We start from the raw sequence: 21,912 nt of genomic DNA on the forward strand, positions 1-21,912 counted from the left end.
TGTTTTGTTGATATTGTGTGAGGATAAATATTTCAAAATAAAAGCTAATAAAAAAAATCAGATATAGTATTTTTATGACATATTCCACCTAATGTCGAGAAAAGATCATATAAAGCTTATGAAAGTTGACTTTATGAAGAGAGCCCGCACTTTTGAGGGAAACAAATTTAATGAGTACTGTACATGGCAAAAGTGCGGATATGAATGTTACACTCTTGTACAGTAGGTGGCGGTATGCAGCTGTACGTTGTTTGCAATCGACCTACACATTAATCGCCACCTAAAATCCGAATGGTTTGCTAAATTCCTCTGGCTCCGACACGACGAGAAGAGCGGATGATACAAAATTAAGGGGATACATATATTTCATTATCATCAGCTTTATTGGCCAAGTATGTAAAAACACAAACGTGTCCAAGAAACTTAGCATCGAAAAAAACTGACTAACAGAGGGAGACAAAACGGAAGGCCTGGCAGTTAGCTACTTAGGACGAGGGCTGTCACTGTTGAATATTTTAGAATCGAATACTGCATCAAAATTCTATCGAAATTCTTTTTTTCTTCGAAGAACTCCAGTCGCATTTCCGCAAAATGGACCAACCACGACCTTTAACGTCACCCTCCAGCCAATCATAAGATGTGACGTCAGGAGCTGGCGCAGCCACCCTCTCCAAATCGATCTGATCTACACCGGTATTGCGCTCAGTAACCACGCGTTTATCCATACTGGAATCTGAAAAGTAGTAATTGCAGAAAAACAAACATGAGTAAGGGGACCGAACTTTTAAACGGCCATTTTTATTTTAAAATTCTTCCAGACGGCGCAGTCGACAGAAGTAAAGCGTTTTGTAGGCACTGCAATTTTGGATTTTGTTATCACCGGAGTACATCCAGTCTGAAATATCATCTACATGCAATACACAGAGTTGATGTCAGCAGTAGCTTTCACGAAAGAAAGGATCAACTCAGACGTTGCCTTACTCCGTTAAATGCAAGGTCTGGGACAACTGCTGAGAATCAAAGGCAAGAGGAACTAACAAATGCCATAGCGAAGTGGTTAGCTGCGGACTGCAGGCCGGTTAGTGTAGTGGACGATGTCGGTCTCAGAAACCTTTTCAGAATCGCAACAAATGACCGCAGGTATGAGATTCCCTCAAGATGCATCATTACAAGAAGACTACACGAGTTGCATGACGAAGAGCTGACGGCAAAAGAGACAACTTTACAACATGCACCCTACGAAAGGTTAGCTTCTCTTTTGCTAGTCACCTCGTACAGAAGAGAGATTCTTTATCATCTTTGCGTGTTTGATTGTGTTTTAGAATTGCGTGTGGAGTTTTATAAATAGATCAAAATGTATACTCTTCTTCAATGTTTTCGAGTTGAACAGACAGCTTCTCCCGATAACGAACTCCACACATCTTTCCGAGGACTTGACTCTGACTTTATGCTATACTGGAAAAATGTACTATTTGGGTTCTACAAAAATAAGGAAAACACACTAAACAAACCTTCATTATAAATTTAATAATCATTCTCGCTAAGTTCCATATCCACAAATCCAGATGGAATAATTCAAAACCTCTTTTCTTAATTTTTGAAGAAGAAACAAAGCAGTACCTGAGCTCTATTATGGATTCCAAAAACAAAAAAGCTGTTAAGACTCTGGCTATATGCTCCTTTTTTGAAATTGTTGTCTAAAAATCCCCTGGCTTCCATTTTTTCTTCTTCTTTTTTGTTTAAACGTTTGTAATGTGTATGTATTGGTAGCACGTTCGTTTTGTTTTCTGTTTGCTGAGAATTGTATTCTGACTTGTTCAATAAAGATAAAAAAAAACATCTTTCCGAGGACCCTTTTAGTCGCCCTCCAATGCGCCTGACAAACAATTGACCAAGTTCAGCATTGAGTTGTGCATGGTCAAGACGCAGCACTAATCGGGAATTTACGGCAATTACTTTTTCCAAAGAGTCAATGTTGTCGCCCACCCCCATCCACCTTCAATCTGGTTCCTATCAAAACGGAATACAAACGTTGAATCACGGGGTGATGGGGTTGGTGGCATAGTTACGTTATATCAAAACGATGGCTTTGTCGTTGTAATGCATAATTCTATCTTCGATAAGTAATTAAAAGTCATGACACAGCACAGGTACAACACTTTATATAGCAGTGAATTTAAATAAAAGAAGTAAATCTAAAATAAAAGTGATCTGGGCCTGACCTTTAGATTTGTGATTGGATTTTGTGTGCGGGGGGGGGGCGAGCACTGAGATCAGATATCAGTAAGGCAGGGTTCGTACGGGTTGGGAGTATAAGTGTTAAAGTTCATAAAACCCCATTAAAAAAGAAGTTGTAAAATGATGTTCTTGATTGTCCTTAATTTTCAGGAAAGCTTCTAAAATAAAAAAAATCCTTAAAAAAATCTGTGGAGTTCATTTTATTTTTTAATGTCATTTTCCCCACCCCTCCAATTAATAGTTTTGTCGGAAAATGCGCTGGCGCCCTTCCCCTCAAACCCTACTGTCGGGCTACATTCCTTCCTGGTTCCCGCTCTGCTTTTCCCGTCGTCTCCGATCAGTTCCGATTATGGTCACGTGATCACGTCGGATCATTTCGGGTAACAAGAGCTCGACTCCGTGCTGGGGCAGTCAATGGATGGTTTGGTTGCCGGCTCTGCAAACAATTCCCGTATTTTCTGGAAAAATCTATTCATCGAAGTTATCGACCTCAACAAGTAACAGACAAATATGCCGGGACAATGCTATTTTCAAGTGGCGTGGCTGGACAAGCCGGAGTTCCGTGATTGGGTCGGAAAAGTTGCTGAGGAAAAGACGTCGGCCTACTGCCGAGTGTGTAAGAAGAGCATCTCCGTGAGAAGATTGGGTGTTTCGGCGCTGACTACTCACGCAAAAGGCTCTAAGCACATGAAAGGTATGTCACATCGTCCATTTTCAGCCCCATTTTCATTATAACATACTGTATATAATTAGCGGGCGTAGTTGTCTGTAAATGAGTTGATCGTAGTTTTCTGTCCTGTGTTTTGTACTGTCTGTGCATCTGTGTAGGCCTATATTGCTACATATGTTGTACTGTTTTCGACCTCGTAACCAGGTGGCAATGTTTATATACTAATTTACATCGTCCCTGTAGAAAATGTTCTGTAAACCTCGTCCCCAGGAAGAAAAGATGTTAAAAGCCGATAACACACTTGACGCTAGCAGATACACTATGCCACTAGCATATCTGCGAGACCGCCATATTGGATGTTACTGGCGCGGAGGTAGAAACCAAAGTACAAATCTTCGATATTCTTCGCAAAATGTTGTAATGCGAACTACTTTCAAGAAGGTAACCTAGCACATGCATCAGGGGTAGGGCCGTTATGAGGCACGAAATTAAAGACGACACCTAGCGTCAAGGTTGAAGCTGATAATTTTCCTGTTCTTTTTTTTTTCAGCAATGAGGTCTGTGTCATCAGTTCTGGGGAACATTGACACACTCGTCCAGGGTGACTGTGATAAGACCACCACCACCGCTACCACTACCAGTCTTCAGACTTCGGGAGGAGCAGTTCAAAGCAAGATTCTTACTGGGGGGACAGAGACTCTCAATGCAGAAATCCTATGGATGCTGAAGTGTGTTGATTTTAATGCATCAACATCAGATCTTCGTAGAAATGGCCGATTGCAGGTTTCAATGGATGGTCTCTCAGTGGACTGGCCTTTCTATGAAAAGCTGTCAAAGCAAATTGAGGATGATACTGGGATGGGTCTTTTGAATATTGGTAGTTGTGGTCTTCATGTGGTTCATTGGGAGGGGTTCAAACAGGCCCACTAGCAACTCCTATAAAACAGTCCTTGAGGCAGTCAATGACAAGTTGACAACAAACTGTCCTTCTTCAGATCAATTGCCAGTACAGTCGAGACATTCTTAGCCTTGTACCAAACTGACAAGCCCGCGTGTCCTTTTCTGGTTAGTGATTTAGAGAAGATTGTGAGAAATCTTTTGCAGAAGTGTGTCAAGTCAGATGCACTGCTCAAGGCTTGTACTGTGTATGTGTTGACAAAAATTGTGTAACACAAAAATATATATTTACTTACATGCAGAAAGACACACAAATGTATGTTTGGGTTTTTTTTTCTCCTCTACACACCGTTCGCGATCGACTTGGGACCAGTCAGCGATCTAACGGTCGATCCCGATCGACGTAATGGGCACCCCTGCTCTAAACTCTAGCTTTCTTTTGTTTGGTATAATAATGCAATTAGTTGCATAGATGTTATGTTCAATCACTGTTAAAACTTTTAATCACACGTACATACTTACATATGGGTTGATGTGTAAACCAAGTTCAGAGTTTATCGAGCCCAGTTTCTTGCTCTGCTCCCAAAAACGTCGATGGAATCTCGTACCAAATGGCCAGCATTTTTTTTTAAATTGAAAGTTGACCTATTATTTGTAAAGGCTGAATTGTTTTATGCATTGTTGTCACATTTGTGTGTTCCAGGCAGGCCAACGTGTCCTCAAAAAAAAGGAAGATTTTGTCAGATTGCTCAAGTTCAGGTTGTGGCTTTTTCATTTTTTATATCAGAATATGCTTTGAAATACTTTGATTGATGCCTTGCTTTTTGCTTTTTTTTTCCTTCAACAGGTGAGGAGGAGCCCTCTCAAATTTTAGCCCCAATTGAGGATGCCGATTTAGATGAAAGTTTCAACTTAAGGCCGTGGCACGTAAGTGGCATCATTTTTGTGTCGGCATCATTTCAAGAACACCTGTTTGTTTTTCCTCTACTTTTTCTTGCACTTGTCAGGGTTGATGATGATCGATCCGTAATCACTTTGTAAGGTTTGGTTCTTTTCAAGTCCAGTCAAACCTCAGTTTTTGTACGTCCCAGTTGTTATCCGATTCCGATATCCGATAAAAAAGATCCCCTCTCTCAGGATGTTGTCTTAGTTTTCCTCCATCGTCGGATTTTGCACATTTAAAAAAAATCTTCACAAAGAATCCCATACATTCGTGACTCAATCTTTCTTTGGTTCTCATCCAGAAAGGATCCAAAGCATGACATCATTGTTTTGTTTTTTGTTTTTTTGTGACTGCTAATAAGCCACCATGGTGTGTTTGATGTGCGAACACTCGGGAAGCCGCGTGAGAGGAGGACGTCGATAGAAGACGGAAGAGAAAAATGTGTTCTTTTACAAATGTGCTGAGCAACAAATAAGGCGAGATGAAATCTGAATTTCAGAAGATTCGAAGTGGCAGCCCTTCAATAAACAGGGCAAGAGACACGCGATAGAATTTGGTTCATAATTTGGAGCAAAGTTTGCCACACGCTTCCCCTCTTTTCCATTTTCCAGCCCAGTACTTTTCGAACTCATCCACCTGTCGTAGAGTAAATGCGACAATGTTGTAACGCAGATGTTCCCCCTCAGGATTCCAAGTCCCAAACTTTGCCCCATCTTGAGAAGACCCCCACCAATGGCGTAGATGTGAAAGTTGAGCGAGACCAAGGTAGAGAGCTGACGCGATGACGGTGCAGATCAGGGGTTGTCAAACTAGGAGGGAACTCCCTCCTAAAATTATGAATTCTTTTCGAGAGAAAAAAAAAAGATATTTCCAAAAATAGTCGCAAAATTATGATTTTAAGTCAATCAAATAATCCATCTTTTACCTGGGAAGAAACTTATATTATGACAAAGGAATTTGAGAATCGCAACTTTATTCTCCGGTGACACTTTTTTTAGTCAGGCGGGAATAGACAAATTAATGCGTGTCTGAAGAGGAAAAAATGCAAAATAACACGACACTAGCTACATCGGAAAGGAAACTAATTCGTACATCGCTACATGTTTCGTCAGCAATATTTGAACTGGAAAAATGCATGCGAGGGAATATATTTGTACCATAAGTACATGACACCAATAAGAAACTTTGGTCTGCACCGAACCCAATTCAATCTGTCCAGAATGTTTATTCGTTTGCAAAATGGAGCGCCAAGTTGAACTTTTGACATTTGAGAACGAATTGGATTGAATGCGCTTGCTTTCTTTCCTGCCAATGGAGCCACGGGAACAAATATTTTTGCCGCTGTACAAATGAACGGCTAAAACGACCACGTGTGACATGAAAAACAGAGCACGACGTGGACGCGGCGACCTTCTGGGGCCACTGCAACACGGCAGGATGCACGGACGCCATCTTCAGCGATTTCCTCACCCACATGAAGGACGTCTCCCTGAGGATCCAGAACGAGCAGGCCAGCCAGCAAGGTTGATTGACTCATGTCCATGAGACGGGTTGACTGCTTCACGGCAGACGTCCCAAAAAACAAACAAACAAAAAACGCGTGTTGCTGTCTACAGATTTCGTTGTGGCGTTCAAAGTGATGATGGCCTCTGGCAAAATGACAGAGCTGCTGAGAAAACAGGAAAAAGGTGAGTGCGCACACAACAAGCTTGATTGGGACTTTAGTGTCAAGCTAGATCAGCGATGTCAAATTCTTTTTTAGCCGAAAAAAACGACCATGTATAGCAAGGCGTTTTTAGCCAAAAAAAACGACCATGTATATAGCAAGGCGTTTTAGCCGAAAAAAACGACAATGTATAGTAAGTGTTATTGGCCGAAAAAAAACGACCATGTATAGTAAGGCGTTTTTAGCCGAAAAAACGACCATGTATAGCAAGGCGTTTTTAACCGAAAAAAACTACCATGTTTAATAACGCGTTTTTGTCCGAAAAAAACGACCATGTATAGTCAAGCGTTTTTGGTCGAAAAAAACCGACCATGTATAACAAGGCGTTTTTAACCGAAAGCAACGACCATGTATAGTAAGGCGTTTTTAGCCGAAAAAAACGGCCATGTATAGGAAGGCGTTTTCGCCGAAAAGAACGACCAAGTATATTAAGGCGTTTTTAGCCGAAAAAAACGACCATGTATAGTAAGGCGTTTTTGGCCGAAAAAAACGACCATGTATAGTCAAGCGTTTTTGGTCGAAACAAACCGACCATGTATAACAAGGCGTTTTTAACCGAAAGCAACGACCATATATAGTAAGGCGTTTTTAGCCGAAAAAAACGGCCATGTATAGGAAGGCGTTTTCGCCGAAAAGAACGACCATGTATAGCAAGGCGTTTTTAGCCGTAAAAAAACAACCATGTATAGTAAATGCTTTTGGCCGAAATAAACGACCATGTATATTAAGGCGTTTTTAGCCGAAAAATAACGACCATGTATAGCAAGGCGTTTTTAGCCCAAAAAAACCACCATGTATAGTAAGGCGTTTTTAACCGAAAAAAACGACCATGTATAGTAAGGCGTTTTTAAGCCGGAAAAAAACGACATAGTATATTAAGGCGTTTTTAGCCGAAAAATAACGACCATGTATAGCAAGGCGTTTTTAGCCCAAAAAAACCACCATGTATAGTAAGGCGTTTTTAACCGAAAAAAACGACCATGTATAGTAAGGCGTTTTTAGCCGAAAAAAACGGCCATGTATAGTAAAGCGTTTTAGCCGAAAAAAAACGACCATGTATAGTAAGGCGTTTTAGCCGAAAAAAACGACCATGTATAGCAATATGTTTTTAGCCCAAAAAAACCACCATGTATAGTAAGGCGTTTTTAACCGAAAAAAACGACCATGTATAGTAAGGCGTTTTTAAGCCGGAAAAAAAACGACATAGTATATTAAGGCGTTTTTAGCCGAAAAATAACGACCATGTATAGCAAGGCGTTTTTAGCCCAAAAAAACCACCATGTATAGTAAGGCGTTTTTAACCGAAAAAAACGACCATGTATAGTAAGGCGTTTTTAGCCGAAAAAAACGGCCATGTATAGTAAAGCGTTTTAGCCGAAAAAAAACGACCATGTATAGTAAGGCGTTTTAGCCGAAAAAAACGACCATGTATAGCAATATGTTTTTAGCCGAAAAAAAACGACCATGTATAGTAAGGCGTTTTTAACCGAAAAAGTCACTCCACAGTAAATATTTTCCGGTTTCCATCGCCCAACCTTTTTTCTTCATTCAGTCACACTTTTTGTAAGTATGGCTGTTTCTTAGAATCACCTTGTTCTGAAAATTACACCTTTTACCTTCTGAATGAAAGTACCGGTACTTCGTCTTTTGCAACTTTACAAATCGATTTTGGTTACACTGTGTATTTTTTTTTCTTTGTTAATGTAGCCGTTTTTCAATGCCATTATCGTTTTGTGTCTGAATGTCACCTTTGTGCTTTTGACAGAGTTGGAGCAGAAACAGGTGGCGGTGGAAAACTCCCTCGCAGCGTTGCGGGAAGTCACATCTTTGCTGAGGAGTTGATGGCCACTTTCCCCACACTGTACCACACCACCACCGTCAATCAGAAACCCTCCATTGCATACCTCACACCTGAATGTCTTGTGTTGCACACCACATTGGCTTCTGAAACTTTTTTTTTTCCGTCCTCTTTGCTTCTCTGTAAAAATGCCCGTTAGTGTTCCGGGGTTTTTCCAGTATGACCACTCCAGTTTCTTTCCGGTACGGGTTGTTTTACTGCCTTGCTTTTTATTTTTGAGTCACTTGGCCACTACAGCAATGTTTTTTATTCTTCGAACTCACCCCAACTCTTGTGTGTTTACTCCAGTTTAATTATCCCGAAAGTACTGCACAGAGGTGAGGGGCAATCCACGTGTTTGGAAAATCGACCCAAAATGAGCCATTTGTGTACTTTGCAATGTCTAAAATAAAAGTGGTAGTGATAGTATGGAACTTAAAACAGTGCAACGTCATTAAAAGGCCAGAACAATACCGGTATATATTTTGAACCGGGGTCAAGAAAGTTTGTGGAATTACAGTAAGTTATCGGTAGTTTGTTTTGGGAGGGGGGGGGGGGTGGGTTGTCTATGGCTGTTTTGTCTTTTTTTTTTGTCCTTCTTTTCACGAATGTCCAAGATATTGCTGAGACTGATCATTTCTATTGTATTTGCTCATATATGAGTAAGATTTGTAGATCAGTATGTTGCTCATTGATAGTTACATAGGATCAGAAGTATATAAAGTGGTACTTCTATTCCTTTTCAAATATGTACGCATTTGAATTTTTTTGTTTTTGTTTTCTCAGTCAGAAAGAATTCCATTTAAACGTTAAAGTCAAATTCCGTTTAATGGTGTAAAAAAAAAAAGTGTCATTTTTTGATGGGAATCCTAAACAATGTTCCAAGGACAAAAAGCATACAGGTAGATGCCTCCAAATATTTGCAGGTGAGTAAATGAATGACTAGGATACCTGGTAGGTGGGAACAACCCTCCATACGCTTGCACAATACAAATCATTTGCACACGCCCAATGACAGTCTCATCCTTCCTTGACCAACGAAGCCCTGAGGTAGGGATGAACAAAAAAACCGACCAAATATAGTGAGGCGTTTTTAACCGAAAAAGACGACCATGTATAGTAAGGTTTTTTTAACTGAAAAAAACGACCATCATGTATAGCAAGGCGTTTTTGAGCCGAAAAAAACGCCTAACTATACTATGTCGTTTTTTTCGGGCTAAAAACGCCTTACTATACTATGTCGTTTTTTTGGGCTAAAAACGCCTTACTGTACTATGTCGTTTTTTTCGGCTTAAAAACGCCTGACTATACTATGTCGTTTTTTTCGGCTTAAAACGCCTTACTATACTATGTCGTTTTTTTCGGCCTAAAAACGCCTAACTATACTATGTCGTTTTTTTCGGGCTAAAAACGCCTTACTATACTGTCGGTTTTTTCGGCTTAAAAACGCCTTACTATACTGTCGTTTTTTTAGGCTAAAAACGCCTTACTATACTATGTCGTTTTTTTCGGGCTAAATACGCCTTACTATACTATGTCGTTTTTTGTGGCTAAAAACGCCTTACTATACTATATCGTTTTTTTTAGCTAAAAACGCATTACTATACTATGTCGTTTTTTTCGGGCTAAAAACGCCTTACTATACTATGTCGTTTTTTTCGGGCTAAAAACGCCTTACTATACTATGTCGTTTTTTTCGGCTTAAAAACGCCTTACTATACTATGTCTTTTTTTTAGGCTAAAAACGCCTTACTATACTTTGTTGTTTTTTTCGGGCTAAAAACGCCTTACTATACTATGTCGTTTTTTTCGGCCTAAAAACGCCTTACTATACTATGTCGTTTTTTTCGGCTTAAAAACGCCTTACTATACTATGTCTTTTTTTTAGGCTAAAAACGCATTACTATACCATGTCGTTTTTTTCGGGCTAAAAACGCCTTACTATACTATGTCGTTTTTTTCTGCCTAAAAAGACCTTACTATACCATGTCGTTTTTTTCGGCCTAAAAACGCCTAACTATACTATGTCGTTTTTTTCGGGCTAAAAACGCCTTACTATACTGTCGTTTTTTTCGGCTTAAAAACGCCTTACTATACTGTCGTTTTTTTAGGCTAAAAACGCCTTACTATACTATGTCGTTTTTTTCGGGCTAAATACGCCTTACTATACTATGTCGTTTTTTGTGGCTAAAAACGCCTTACTATACTATGTCGTTTTTTTCGGGCTAAAAACGCCTTACTATACTATGTCGTTTTTTTCGGCTTAAAAACGCCTTACTATACTATGTCTTTTTTTTAGGCTAAAAACGCCTTACTATACTTTGTCGTTTTTTTCGGGCTAAATACGCCTTACTATATATACTATGTCGTTTTTTTCGGGCTAAAAACGCCTTACTATACTATGTCGTTTTTTTCGGGCTAAAAACGCCTTACTATACTATGTCGTTTTTTTCGGCTTAAAAACGCCTTACTATACTATGTCTTTTTTTTAGGCTAAAAACGCCTTACTATACTTTGTCGTTTTTTTCGGGCTAAATACGCCTTACTATATATACTATGTCGTTTTTTTCGGGCTAAAAACGCCATACTATACTATGTCGTTTTTTTTCGGGCTGAAAACGCCTTACTATACATGGTCGATTTTTTCGACTAAAAAACGCCTTACTATACTATGTCGTTTTTTTCGGGCTAAAAACGCCTTACTATACTATGTCGATTTTTTCGGGCTAAAAACGCCTTACTATACTATGTCGTTTTTTTTTGTTGCTAAAAACGCCTTACTATACTATGTCGTTTTTTTTTGCTAAAAACGCCTTACTATACTATGTCGTTTTTTTGGGCTAAAAACGCCTTATTATACTATGTCGTTTTTTTCGGCCTAAAAACGCCTTACTATACTATGTTGGTTTTTTCGGCTTAAAAACGCCTTACTATACTATGTCATTTTTTTAAGCTAAAAACGCCTTACTATACTATGTCGTTTTTTTCGGGATAAAAACGCCTTACTATACTATGTCGTTTCTTTGGGCTAAAAACGCCTTATTATACTATGTCATTTTTTTAAGCTAAAAACGCCTTACTATACAATGTCGTTTTTTTCGGGATAAAAACGCCTTACTATACTATGTCGTTTTTTCGGCCTAAAAACGCCTTACTATACTATGTTGGTTTTTTCGGCTTAAAAACGCCTTACTATACTATGTCATTTTTTTAAGCTAAAAACGCCCTACTATACTATGTCGTTTTTTTCGGGATAAAAACGCCTTGCTATACTATGTCGTTTTTTTCGGGATAAAAATGCCTTGCGATACATGGTCGTTTTTTTCGGCCAAAAACTCCTTACTATACATGGTCGTTTTTTTGGGCTAAAAACGCCTTGCTGTACATTGTTGTTTTTTTCGGCCAAAAATGCCTAACTATATATACATGGTTGTTTTTTTCGGCTAAAAACGCCTTACTTTACATGGTCGTTTTTTTTCCGGCTAAAAACGCCTTGCTATACATGGTCGTTTTTTTCGGCCAAAAACTCCTTACGATACATGGTTGTTTTTTTCGGCCAAAATTGCCTGACTATACATGGTTGTTTTTTTTTGGGCTAAAAATGCCTTACTATAACATGGTCGTTTTTTTTGGCTAAAAATGCCTTACTATAACATGGTCGTTTTTTTCGGCCAAAAACGCCTGACTATACATGGTCGTTTTTTTCGGTTAAAAACGCCTTGCTATACATGGTCGTTTTTTTCGTCTAAAAACGCCTTACTATACATGGTTGTTTTTTTAGGCCAAAAACGCTTGACTATACATGGTCGTTTTTTTCAGCCAAAAACGCCTTGCTATACATGGTTGTTTTTTTGGGCTAAAAACTCCTTACTATACATGGTCGTTTTTTTCGGCCAAAAACGCCTGACTATACATGGTTGTTTTTTGGGCTAAAAACGCCTTATGTCGTTTTTTTCGGGCTAAAAAAGCCTTACTATACTATGTCGTTTTTTTTCGGCCTAAAAACGCCTTACTATACTATGTCGTTTTTTTCGGCTTAAAAATAACCTTACTATACTATGTCTTTTTTTCAGCCTAAAAACGCCTTACTATATTATGTCGTTTTTTTCGGGCTAAAAACGCCTTACTATACTATGTCGTTTTTTTCGGCCTAAAAACGCCTTACTATACATGGTCGTATTTTTCGGCCGAAAACTCCTTTATACATGGTCGTTTTTTTCGGCTAAAAACGCCTTGCTATACATGGTCATTTTCTTCAGTTAAAAACGCCTTACTATACATGGTCGTATTTTTCGGCCGAAAACTCCTTTATACATGGTCGTTTTTTTCGGCTAAAAACGCCTTGCTATACATGGTCATTTTCTTCAGTTAAAAACGCCTTACTATACATGGTCGTATTTTTCGGCCGAAAACTCCTTTATACATGGTCGTTTTTTTCGGCTAAAAACGCCTTGCTATACATGGTCATTTTCTTCAGTTAAAAACGCCTTACTATACATGGTCATTTTCTTCAGTTAAAAACGCCTTACTATACATGGTCGTTTTTTTCAGTTAAAAATGGCTTAAGATACATGGCCGTTTGTTGGGGCGAGAAACTACTTACTTTACATGGTCGTTTTTTTTCGGCTAAAAATTTCATCCAAAAACGCCTTACTATACATTTTTTTTGGGGGGGGGGGGGCTATGGCCGTTTTGTCATTTTTTTTGTCCTTTTCACGAATGTCCAAGATATTGCCGAGACTGATCATTTCTATTGTATTAGCTCATATATGAGTAAGATTTGTAGATCAGTATGTTGCTCATTGAAAGTTACATATTATCAGAAGTATATAAGTGGTACTTCTATTCCTTTTCAAATATGTACGCATTTGAACTTTTTTGTTTTTGTTTTCTCAATCAGAAAGAATTCCATTTAAACATTAAAGTCAAATTCCGTTTAATGGTGTAAAAACAAATGTGTAATTTTTTGATGGGAATCCTAAACAATGTTACAAGTACAAAAAGCATACAGGTAGATGCCTCCAAATATTTGCAGGTGAGTAAATGAATGACTCGGATACCTGGTAGGTGGGAACAACCCTCCATACGCTTGCACAATACAAATCTTTCGCACACGCCCAATGACAGTCTCATCCTTCCTTGACCAACAAAGCCCTGAGGTAGGGACGAAAAAAAACCCTCGAGATGAAAGATGCCAGTGGATGCTGCACTTCTCGGAAGCAAAGTCCCGCCAGCAAGCAGTCAAAGAACTGCTGGAAAGTGGCGTTGAGTGGATCCAGGTAATTGAACGGAAGGACTCCAGCTGGCTTTCGGGCGAGTTTATATCATATAGGTGGTGAACCTGGAGTGCTGGGCGACACGGCTGGACCCTCTGGGGGGGTCGCGGTCGCCCACTTGATAGCCTTGAAGGTGTTGTCACTCACTTGAGCAACTCATAGTTATCTCATATCTGTCTCAAGTGATATTAACATCAAGTTCAACACAATAGATGCACCACAAAAAAAAACCAAACGCGCCAGTCAAATTCTTTCGTCAGCTGCTGCTTAAATAACTAACTCATGTGGAAATTGTGCATTTCTTTGCCTCTTAACAGACCGAAAGGGTCTTGACGTCAGTTCTGTCTGTTGTGTATGTCCAAGTGGAGCGAAAGCCACTGGAATGCTTTTTCCATCCAACTCAATCCATTTTAAGGTCAATGTGCCTGTGCACTTTGTCCCTCAGTTTGACACTGGAGCCTCTTAATGCAAAGCCATTGTCCATTTCTCTATACCCATCTTCAGGCTGGCCCACTGTCATGTACTAATATGCTCTTTTTCCTCACTGGAAAAACAAATCAGCACACTCGTAGGATGTCGAATGAATGACAAAAATAACGAGTGCGCTGCAAATAAATTCTTAAGTGATTTGAGCATTTGGTCAAAATCTTTGATGACCACCTTCAAATTGATAGACTCATGTTCCCCTTGTCCTCAGCTGTGCAATTCAGCATTACCAGTAAAACAAAGTGAGGCAACACTTCAGATCATGAAATCCAGTACTTCCTAGTGCACGGCTCTTGAGATGGACGTGGAGTAAATGCTTTGTAACGGCTTTCCGAAAAAGTGCTAACTGATTGACATCTGTCCACAAGTGCAAATCGTCTTAAGCATAAGAAGTAGAAAAAGTGCCAAAAGTTGCTTGGTCAGTTGAATGTCTTTCAAATCTACATTCTAAAAAAAAAAAAAAGGGAATGATTGGATGTCACCGATGTCACAGCATTTCCAGGTCAGTTCTTGAATGCGCCGCAGCGGCTGGCTCGACAAATGAAGTCCTTGAGTAAGTCGCCGTCAATCTGGCAGAAGGCGTCCGTCTGTGTCACTCGAGTCAGGTGGTTGACGCAAAACTTGAAGCAGAATTCCTCCAGATCCTGATGACCAACAATTGAAGCGCAATTTCACTCAACGACATGGAAAACCTTTTCTTCTTCTTTTTTTTTTTTAAGAACACACGAGCCGTCAAAGGCAGACCTCAGCGTCGTAGCGCACGGCGGCCGACAGCAGCGTGAAGGCGTTCTCCACCGTGATGCCGCTCTTGATGATGTGCTGGCACAGGCGCTTCAGGCGGTTCTCGCAGTAGGACGTGGCCAAGTCCAGAAGTCCTGCACACACATCATTTCGCTTTAGAAAGGACGCGGGCGCCGGGTGGAGTTTCACCCGTCTGCGTTTCGGGGACTGACCGATGGCGTCCTCTGGCGGCAGCTCCACATTGTCCGTGTAGAGGAACTCCAGGAAGGAGCGATATACTGGGAAGGAGAACTGGTCGATTTCGATCACCTCCTTCAGATCTTCGTTCCAGTGCGATTGGAACATGGAGCGGAAGTGTTCACACCTTGAAACGGAACGCAGACACGGAATCACAGCATGGCTGAATTTTCAAATCAAATGCTGTGGTTGGAGTTCCAAAAAGTACATTCACACAAATGAACACGACAAAAATCAACAAGCAAACAAATTCACCTATTTGCGTTTTTCTATATGGAACCTATCAACTATTTAATGAAAATAAAAAAGAAAATAGAACTTGACCTACGCTAACTAGGAGACCGGTGCTACATGACGTTCGGAGATGTGGGAAGGCAATTTTTTTTATCTTTCCCTTGCCCGTTGTTGTTTCCTTGTCCCAAACTACAACAGATAAACAAGAGGTCACTTAGACCTTCAATGAACAAAATCGCTCGCATGGCGGTTACAAATCTGTAGCCGGCTAAAGTAACAACAACAACAACATGCTCCTGGTTGCAAAGTTTTGAAGAATCGAATCGTAAATGAGGAGAAAGCCATTTTTCTGTCTGTCCTCTGTCTTATTTAAAGTTCGACTGAATGCTGCCCCCACCACACCCCCGATGTGCCTTGAGGCGAGTCTGACCTGATTTTGAGAACTGCTTTGTGGACGTAGATGTATTTGCCATCTACGCAGAACTTGAGGTCGGCCGTCTCGGGGTTGTCAAACTCCTTTTTGAGAGACTGAGCCACCGTCGGAAAGTCGTCAAACTCTGCAAAAGGGGAGATCCCACATGAGAACAGAGCCTCGACTTATCGCCTATCCCACTTCTTGGTGCCGGCTTGATTTCAACGAAACATGACTTGCCCTACTTACATTCGCATGTAGTGACTGAAGTTGCGGAGAATGTTTCAAACACGGCAAGTCAAAGCGGTTAGTAGGTGAATAATTGAATTGTTTATTGGAATCCAGATTATTTTATCGCTTGTGTCGTGTAGACACGGGAGGTTGACCTTGAAAAAGAAATTGCATGTTGCAATTCGATTCTTTTTCAAACTCTCAGATGATCAATTGAAAAAAAAAACCCCAACAACAACAACAAAAAAACGCAGGGATGTCACAAGTGCAGGTAGCGGAACATTTGCGTGCATCGGAATCTCACCCATGGACAGAAGCCTCCACATCACCGAGGGTGTGGCAAAGCAGGCAAAGACGTCGTCGGTGCAGGCAAAGTGCGTGAGGTGGGGCAGCACGATGGACTGCCCCCTGCACTGGCCCCACATGTACACCTGGCCGCTCTGCGTCTTGGCGGCCGACGTGTGCGTGGAGTGACAGGCGGCCACCTCCACGATCCTGCAGCGCAAACAAAACAGGGGGAGCGCCGTCGGTACAGGTGGTGCCTTTTTCTTTGCATTCATTACCGCGCGTTCCAAAAAAGCCGGCATGCTTACCGCTGCTACATCAATTTTTCTTTTTAGAGCAAACAAGAAGCGTCTGTTGAGGCTGTGTAGGATGAATTGTTTCTCATTCTAAGCATTATGTACAATTTGAGTAGCTCAACATTGTCGGATGGGGTTATTAATATTCAAACTCGAAAGTGTTGGGCCTGTTGGTCAATCTGAGATTTCAAATAGCCGGTGAGATTTTTTTCCCACCACATCAAAATGATGTCGCACCTTCCCTTCTCGCTCATGATCTGCACGGGGCTCAGCTGGTTGCTCCTGTTGCCCGTGCCCAGTTGGCCGTACGTGTTGGCGCCCCAAGCGTACAGGATGCCTTCATCCGTCAGTGCTAATGCGTGCGCGTATCCACACACAATCTGGAATGGAAACAACAACAAGATTAGGTGTGGAATACACACGCCCCTTGAAATGCAATTTGGGAGTAGATAATGCCTTGCATGATTTGATTTTGCAATTATACAATGAGAAATGATCTACATTGCTCAAGGAAAGAAAATGATGAGATCATTGGCGTGCCACAAGTTCAGAGATAAAACGACACAATAAAAGCAAAACAGTAATGCTAAAAAAATCAATAATAATACTAAAAAACTAATATTAATAACTAAAAAAAATCAAAAATATTCAAATATTTTGACAGAAATACATTGACTATACTTTTTTAAAAAAAAACAATATATACACATTTGTGTTTACAAAGTAATACCCACTGTTTTGTTTAACATTGTGCTTTTCTAAAATAACTTATGGTTTAATTTGAATCCTAGAGAAAAATGTTTTGTTCCTGTAAAGAATGCTTCACATCATCCAAACTTCCAGGCCCGGAGAGTCAGAAACGGCAGGCTTCTCAAGAGACATTTTTGCAGGTCTACTCATGTCGTAAGTGAAACGAGTGTCAAGACATGCGAAAAGGTGAGTTGGTTCATGAATAATACCATCATTGCCGTATTCATCTTTGAATATGTTCACGAACGTAACCGTAGCCTCCAGTGTAAGCCCTCACCTGCTGCACACACAAGCCCTGCAAACCGAGGATTCGAGACGGAGCCAATTGGTTGCCGCTATTCCCCAGTCCGAGCTGACCGTTGCCGTTGTAGCCCCAGCCGTACACCTGCCCAAGCGGTCAAGCGACCGAGTCAGACCGGAACGACATTCAACTGGATGGAGAGCGAAGAACAACGCGTTGTCACCTCGCCGTTGTCCACCACCGCCATGGATGAGGTCTGGCCGCAGACGATGCCGACCACAATCTTGTTCTGAAGGCCGCTGGAAACGCGACGCGGGTGAGGTTGGGTGGCTGTGGAACCGGAGCCCACCTGGCCGCAGTTGTTGTACCCCCACGCGTATACCTGACAGTAAGGAAGAAAGACAAAAAATAAATAAATAAAAGTCACATTATTAGGTACACCTGGATATGCTTTACAAGGATAATGTTGACTTTTGACGAAAAGCTATGGTACTTCTGATGTGCCTCGGAGACCGTTTCTAATCTTTACATTGTTTTATTTCGACTTGATTTAACTACAATCTAAAAAACATATTCACGTTAACTATTTTAATAGTTGAGCCTCGTGGTATACTTTACAGTCTAATCGTATATTATGCATAACTGCTGGTAATATATTTCAAAATATGATTTGTGGATAAGAAAGTGGACTTACTATCGTAAATTGTGTATAACTTTATTTTTTATGCAACAGTATTGGAAAATAATCAAAATTTTTTGATAGACTCTATCATGAAACGGAAATGAAAGTGGTCTGGATGGGCAAGTAAATACTTACTCTTTCAAACATATCAGTGCTAGCAGGTAAGTCAATATTAATGAGTGAGGCGGCCCATGAGCAAACATTTTCTCATCACCCCTGCAATACATAGAATTTTATTCTGGTTTTTTGGGGGGATGTCATGGGAAGTCTGGATAAGACTGAGTCAGTAATCCACTAGTTGTAGTCTATGTGACTAAAAATGAGCCTCCGCAGATCTAGAAAGGGAGTGTGCCTACCTCTCCTAATTCAGTGAGCGCCATGGAGTGGTGCGAGCCGCAGGCCACCTCGGTCACCTTCCTGTTGAGCAGGTTGGCCGACACGAGCACCGGCGCCAGCCCTTGGTTGGTGGTCCCGTTCCCCAGCTGGCTGTAGCTGTTGTGCCCCCAGGCAAAGAGCTCGCCGTCTGAAACAGCAAAAAAGATTCCACAAAAAGAAAATGAATACCAGATGTAATTTTACGACAGTCGACAGGAAAACGACGCGTTGGCGATACCCTCAGTGGCCAGCAGGACGTGCGGGCCGCTGCCGTAACTCATGCTGATCACCTTCCTGCCACTCAGGAAGTCCAGCTTCTTGGGTGCGATGGTGCTCTGGTTGTCTCCGGTGCCCAGGCAGTTGCTGCAGTTGAGTCCAAACACGTACACCTGGACCGGGCAGAGCAAATCAAACAAGAAGAGCTTACAGTTATCCGAGCAAACAGCCACGTCTGTGTGTGTGTGTGTGTGCGTGTGCGTGTGCGTGTGCGTGTGTCCACTTCAAAACCTGGTAGTATCAATCAAAGGGCATTACAGCAACCTAGTGGAACCACATGAATTTGTTGTGTAAATGTGATCATGTAAAAACCATACATGTACAGTATAAGAAGATATAAGATATAAGAAAACCTTTATTAGTCTCGCAATGGAGAAATTCCTGATTCACAGCAGCAAAGTTATGAAAGGAAGAAGTAGAACAACAATATATAGGAGCTGCTGGAAAGGCAGCAACTCACGTGGCGCCATTTTGAAGTCAAAATAACAAAATAACACAACACATAGGACACAGACAGTCGTGCAATCTTCACCACTTTTCTGCATATGGGTTCACAGTCATAATAGCCCTCCATAACTATAATGTGGCCCGCTACAAAAATGAGTGACACCTGTCTCAGAGGGTTAACAATATGCCCGTGAGCACCTTCAAATTTTCAGTCTATAAGTGTTGCTCCAACATTTGGGTTTGAATATCCATTGCTTAAACGGTTCTAAAAGTGCAATTATCAATGCTAACTGTTAGCATGTCAATGGTGTTGTCCCTTATGTTAGCATTAAGGTAGCTGACCATTCTTAATGCAATGTTGTTACCGGTAATTGATCGCTTAAATACGCAAGGTTTAATTCTCTTTGTTTTGTGTGTAGTTTGACAGTCGACTTCAAACTGGGCTGGCAACACCGCATACACCCACCCACCTCATCGTCACTGGTGATGAAGATGGCCTCATTGGCAGCCGCGCCAAAAACACAGGCTTTCCAGATGCAGGCCAGCTCCTGGGGAGCCATCAGACTGAAGAGAGGCCATTTTGCCACATCCACCATTTTGTCCTTGTGTGTCGGTCACTCTGGGGTCAGCAGGCTGCGGGGCGGGGTGCAGCCCTCAAACAAAAGCCAAGGGAGAGAGGCCCGGCAGGTGGAGGCTGCCTGTTCTGCAAACAAGATCTCTCAGTATTTTTACAACAAACAGCCATGCACAGATGACCACACAGAGGGGAATCAGCTGATCTTGTGATCGGGCCACAGACCTGCAGATCAATTGTGGGCAAGAAGTAAGTCACTGTCACTACTTTGACATCTTTCATTCTATTTAATTTTTAAATGTATTGAAAATATGCAACAGATTATTGGAATATTTAGGGAGGGGCCGGACCAGATTAATGGCATTAATGGGGGGTGGTATGTCTATTAGTTTTGCACAGCTAGAGACTGAAATGTTTGCCCATTCTTCCTTCCAAAACAGCTCCAGCTCTGGCAGATTAGATTGACAGCATTTGTGAACTGTAGTTTTCAGATCTTTCCACAGATTCTTAATTGGATTAAGGTCTGGACTTTGATTTAACCATACTAACACCTGGATAGTTTTAGTTTAGTTAGTTAAAAAATATAAATCCGAATATTTTGAATATAGTGACTATTTTCAAGTCTGACTGGGTTGAACTCGAATGAGTAGAGGACCAAAAATGGGCGAAAAGATGAAAATAAATTTGAGTTTGAGAGTAGAATAACAGCATTCACAACACGCTCCCTTGGAGACTTGTTAGAGGAACACTATTAGCAGTCAGTCGTAGCTAAGAAGAAACCGTTTGCGTTTGGAATTGGAAAAAATATGTATATTTTTTTCACATCTCTGGTACGATGATCGGCGGGTGGAGGGGAAACAAATTGTGGCCATTGTTACGAACACACAACTCAGCAAACCGGCTGACACCGCAGGAAAAAAAAAACAGCCGCCGACCGAGCGAGTAGTTTCCAAATCCGTTTGGAAAGTGGCGGCTAAGCTAGTTAGCTATTTCGCAGTCAACGAAGACAAATAACTTGTTTTCGACAAAAATTCACCTGTTACAAATGTGCGCGCGGGCTCGGGAGAAGGCGATCTAATTGTTACCTTCACCATGGCACCCGAGCGTCCAATGTGGCCGTCAGTCACTCATGTTTACAACAGCGGACCAGGAGCGACGAGCCACCAGTCAGTCCACACTGGCAATTAAACTGAGTTTGAGCTGAACCGACGCTTGTTTTTGCGGAAGTCACACGATGACGCAGGAAAACTAATCGATTACAGAGCTGGCCTGTTTGGATTGAAACGCAAATCGATGACTGTCTTCAGCGTGTTCGATGTGTGCTTCCTGACCTATCCATGCTGCTGATGGATACCTAAAGTATGAACAATGAGATACCCCTCATGCCGTGGAAGCTCTCTGTGGACCATGGCTTGTTGTGGTGTCAGATGTGACCCAAAAAAATGTCAGGAAAAGCCAACTCGACCATCTGAACTTTATTTGGGGTTTAACATGATTTTGAATGTGATTATTTAACTATGAACACAACCATATCCCCAGTTATAAGATGGTATTGCACACACGTGCAACCACATGATCTCAGTTGTTTCCTCCCTCATGCCAAAAGATTTTAAAAAATTAGTTGGAAAGGTTTTATGACACAAGGAATGGCAGACAGTGACTGTTGCATTCAACTTCATGCAGGAATATTTTCTATGATTTATCATTTCAAAATGCTTCCAGTAGTTGTTGCGAACAACGCAACTCTCACGTTTCAAAACTATTTTGGCATCGCAACTTTTCTGTTTTTCAATTCATCTCATATGTTCCGACTTCTTCATAGTCCAACTTTGTCATGTTTTTTTCTCATGATTGTATTGAAATTTACAAGTTTCAGTGTTAAAACAATTTTTTCCCATGGAATATTATGACTTTTGTTGCTCTTAATACTACAATCTTATGTTTGCAAAATTCTGACTACATTTTGTTTTTGAGTTGTTCTCAATCTATATATTATTCCTTTTTTTTCCTATCGAGACCACTGTATCCACCCAGGTTACTTCCATTTGGATTTTCTTT

The 21,912-nt window shown here is 41.0% G+C and overlaps 2 protein-coding genes and 1 long non-coding RNA gene across 8 annotated transcripts; 1 reads left to right on the forward strand and 2 right to left on the reverse strand.

Annotated features, from left to right (window-relative positions):
* Positions 1-150: 150 nt before the first annotated feature.
* On the reverse strand, positions 151-1,795 carry LOC147198280 (uncharacterized). The gene is made up of 2 exons (XR_015102332.1): positions 1,621-1,795; positions 151-733 (listed from the first exon to the last, which is right to left on the reverse strand). It is a non-coding gene; the product is annotated as an uncharacterized LOC147198280 (long non-coding RNA).
* LOC147198281 (uncharacterized) lies at positions 680-9,323 on the forward strand. 2 transcript variants are annotated; one of them, XM_086124359.1, is made up of 8 exons: positions 2,583-2,932; positions 3,459-3,636; positions 4,509-4,564; positions 4,653-4,732; positions 5,435-5,513; positions 6,137-6,271; positions 6,365-6,436; positions 8,240-9,323. In XM_086124359.1, the coding sequence occupies exons 1-8, from the start codon at positions 2,749-2,751 to the stop codon at positions 8,314-8,316; spliced, it is 861 nt and encodes a 286-aa protein (XP_085980485.1). In that variant the 5' UTR covers positions 2,583-2,748; the 3' UTR covers positions 8,317-9,323. The 2 variants fall into 2 exon arrangements, with proteins under 2 accessions (XP_085980484.1, XP_085980485.1); XM_086124358.1 differs by lacking the exons at positions 2,583-2,932; positions 3,459-3,636 and adding an exon at positions 680-1,245.
* A 3,907-nt stretch (positions 9,324-13,230) lies between these two features.
* LOC147198282 (RCC1 and BTB domain-containing protein 1-like) lies at positions 13,231-21,070 on the reverse strand. Of its 5 annotated transcripts, none has more exons than XM_086124231.1 (12): positions 20,940-21,070; positions 19,751-19,978; positions 18,796-18,946; positions 18,539-18,705; positions 17,724-17,882; positions 17,537-17,644; positions 16,747-16,889; positions 16,233-16,423; positions 15,716-15,842; positions 15,027-15,178; positions 14,818-14,948; positions 13,231-14,717 (listed from the first exon to the last, which is right to left on the reverse strand). In XM_086124231.1, the coding sequence occupies exons 2-12, from the start codon at positions 19,874-19,876 to the stop codon at positions 14,577-14,579; spliced, it is 1,596 nt and encodes a 531-aa protein (XP_085980357.1). In that variant the 5' UTR covers positions 19,877-19,978; positions 20,940-21,070; the 3' UTR covers positions 13,231-14,576. The 5 variants fall into 5 exon arrangements, with proteins under 5 accessions (XP_085980357.1, XP_085980355.1, XP_085980359.1 ...); XM_086124229.1 differs by having other exon boundaries at positions 19,751-19,983; XM_086124233.1 differs by having other exon boundaries at positions 20,891-21,054.
* Between the last annotated feature and the right edge of the window lie 842 nt (positions 21,071-21,912).

This window comes from Hippocampus guttulatus, chromosome 11, assembly GCF_054856545.1.
Source record: "Hippocampus guttulatus isolate MCC_2025c chromosome 11, RoL_Hgut_1.0, whole genome shotgun sequence".
Lineage (NCBI taxonomy): Eukaryota > Metazoa > Chordata > Actinopteri > Syngnathiformes > Syngnathidae > Hippocampus > Hippocampus guttulatus.

Bases quoted from the DNA above. Each gene is read 5' to 3' on its own strand.
- LOC147198281 (XM_086124358.1), top strand. From the start codon at position 764: ATGAGTAAGGGGACCGAACTTTTAAACGGCCATTTTTATTTTAAAATT. The intron at 1,246-4,508 runs GTTAGCTTCTCT...TGTGTGTTCCAG, and splicing joins CAACATGCACCCTACGAAAG to GCAGGCCAACGTGTCCTCAA. The intron at 4,565-4,652 runs GTTGTGGCTTTT...TTCCTTCAACAG, and splicing joins GTCAGATTGCTCAAGTTCAG to GTGAGGAGGAGCCCTCTCAA.
- LOC147198282 (XM_086124231.1), bottom strand. From the start codon at position 19,876: ATGGTGGATGTGGCAAAATGGCCTCTCTTCAGTCTGATGGCTCCCCAG. The intron at 18,706-18,795 runs GTATCGCCAACG...TTGCTGTTTCAG, and splicing joins CGTCCTGCTGGCCACTGAGG to ACGGCGAGCTCTTTGCCTGG. The intron at 16,890-17,536 runs GTGAGGGCTTAC...TTTCCATTCCAG, and splicing joins AGGGCTTGTGTGTGCAGCAG to ATTGTGTGTGGATACGCGCA.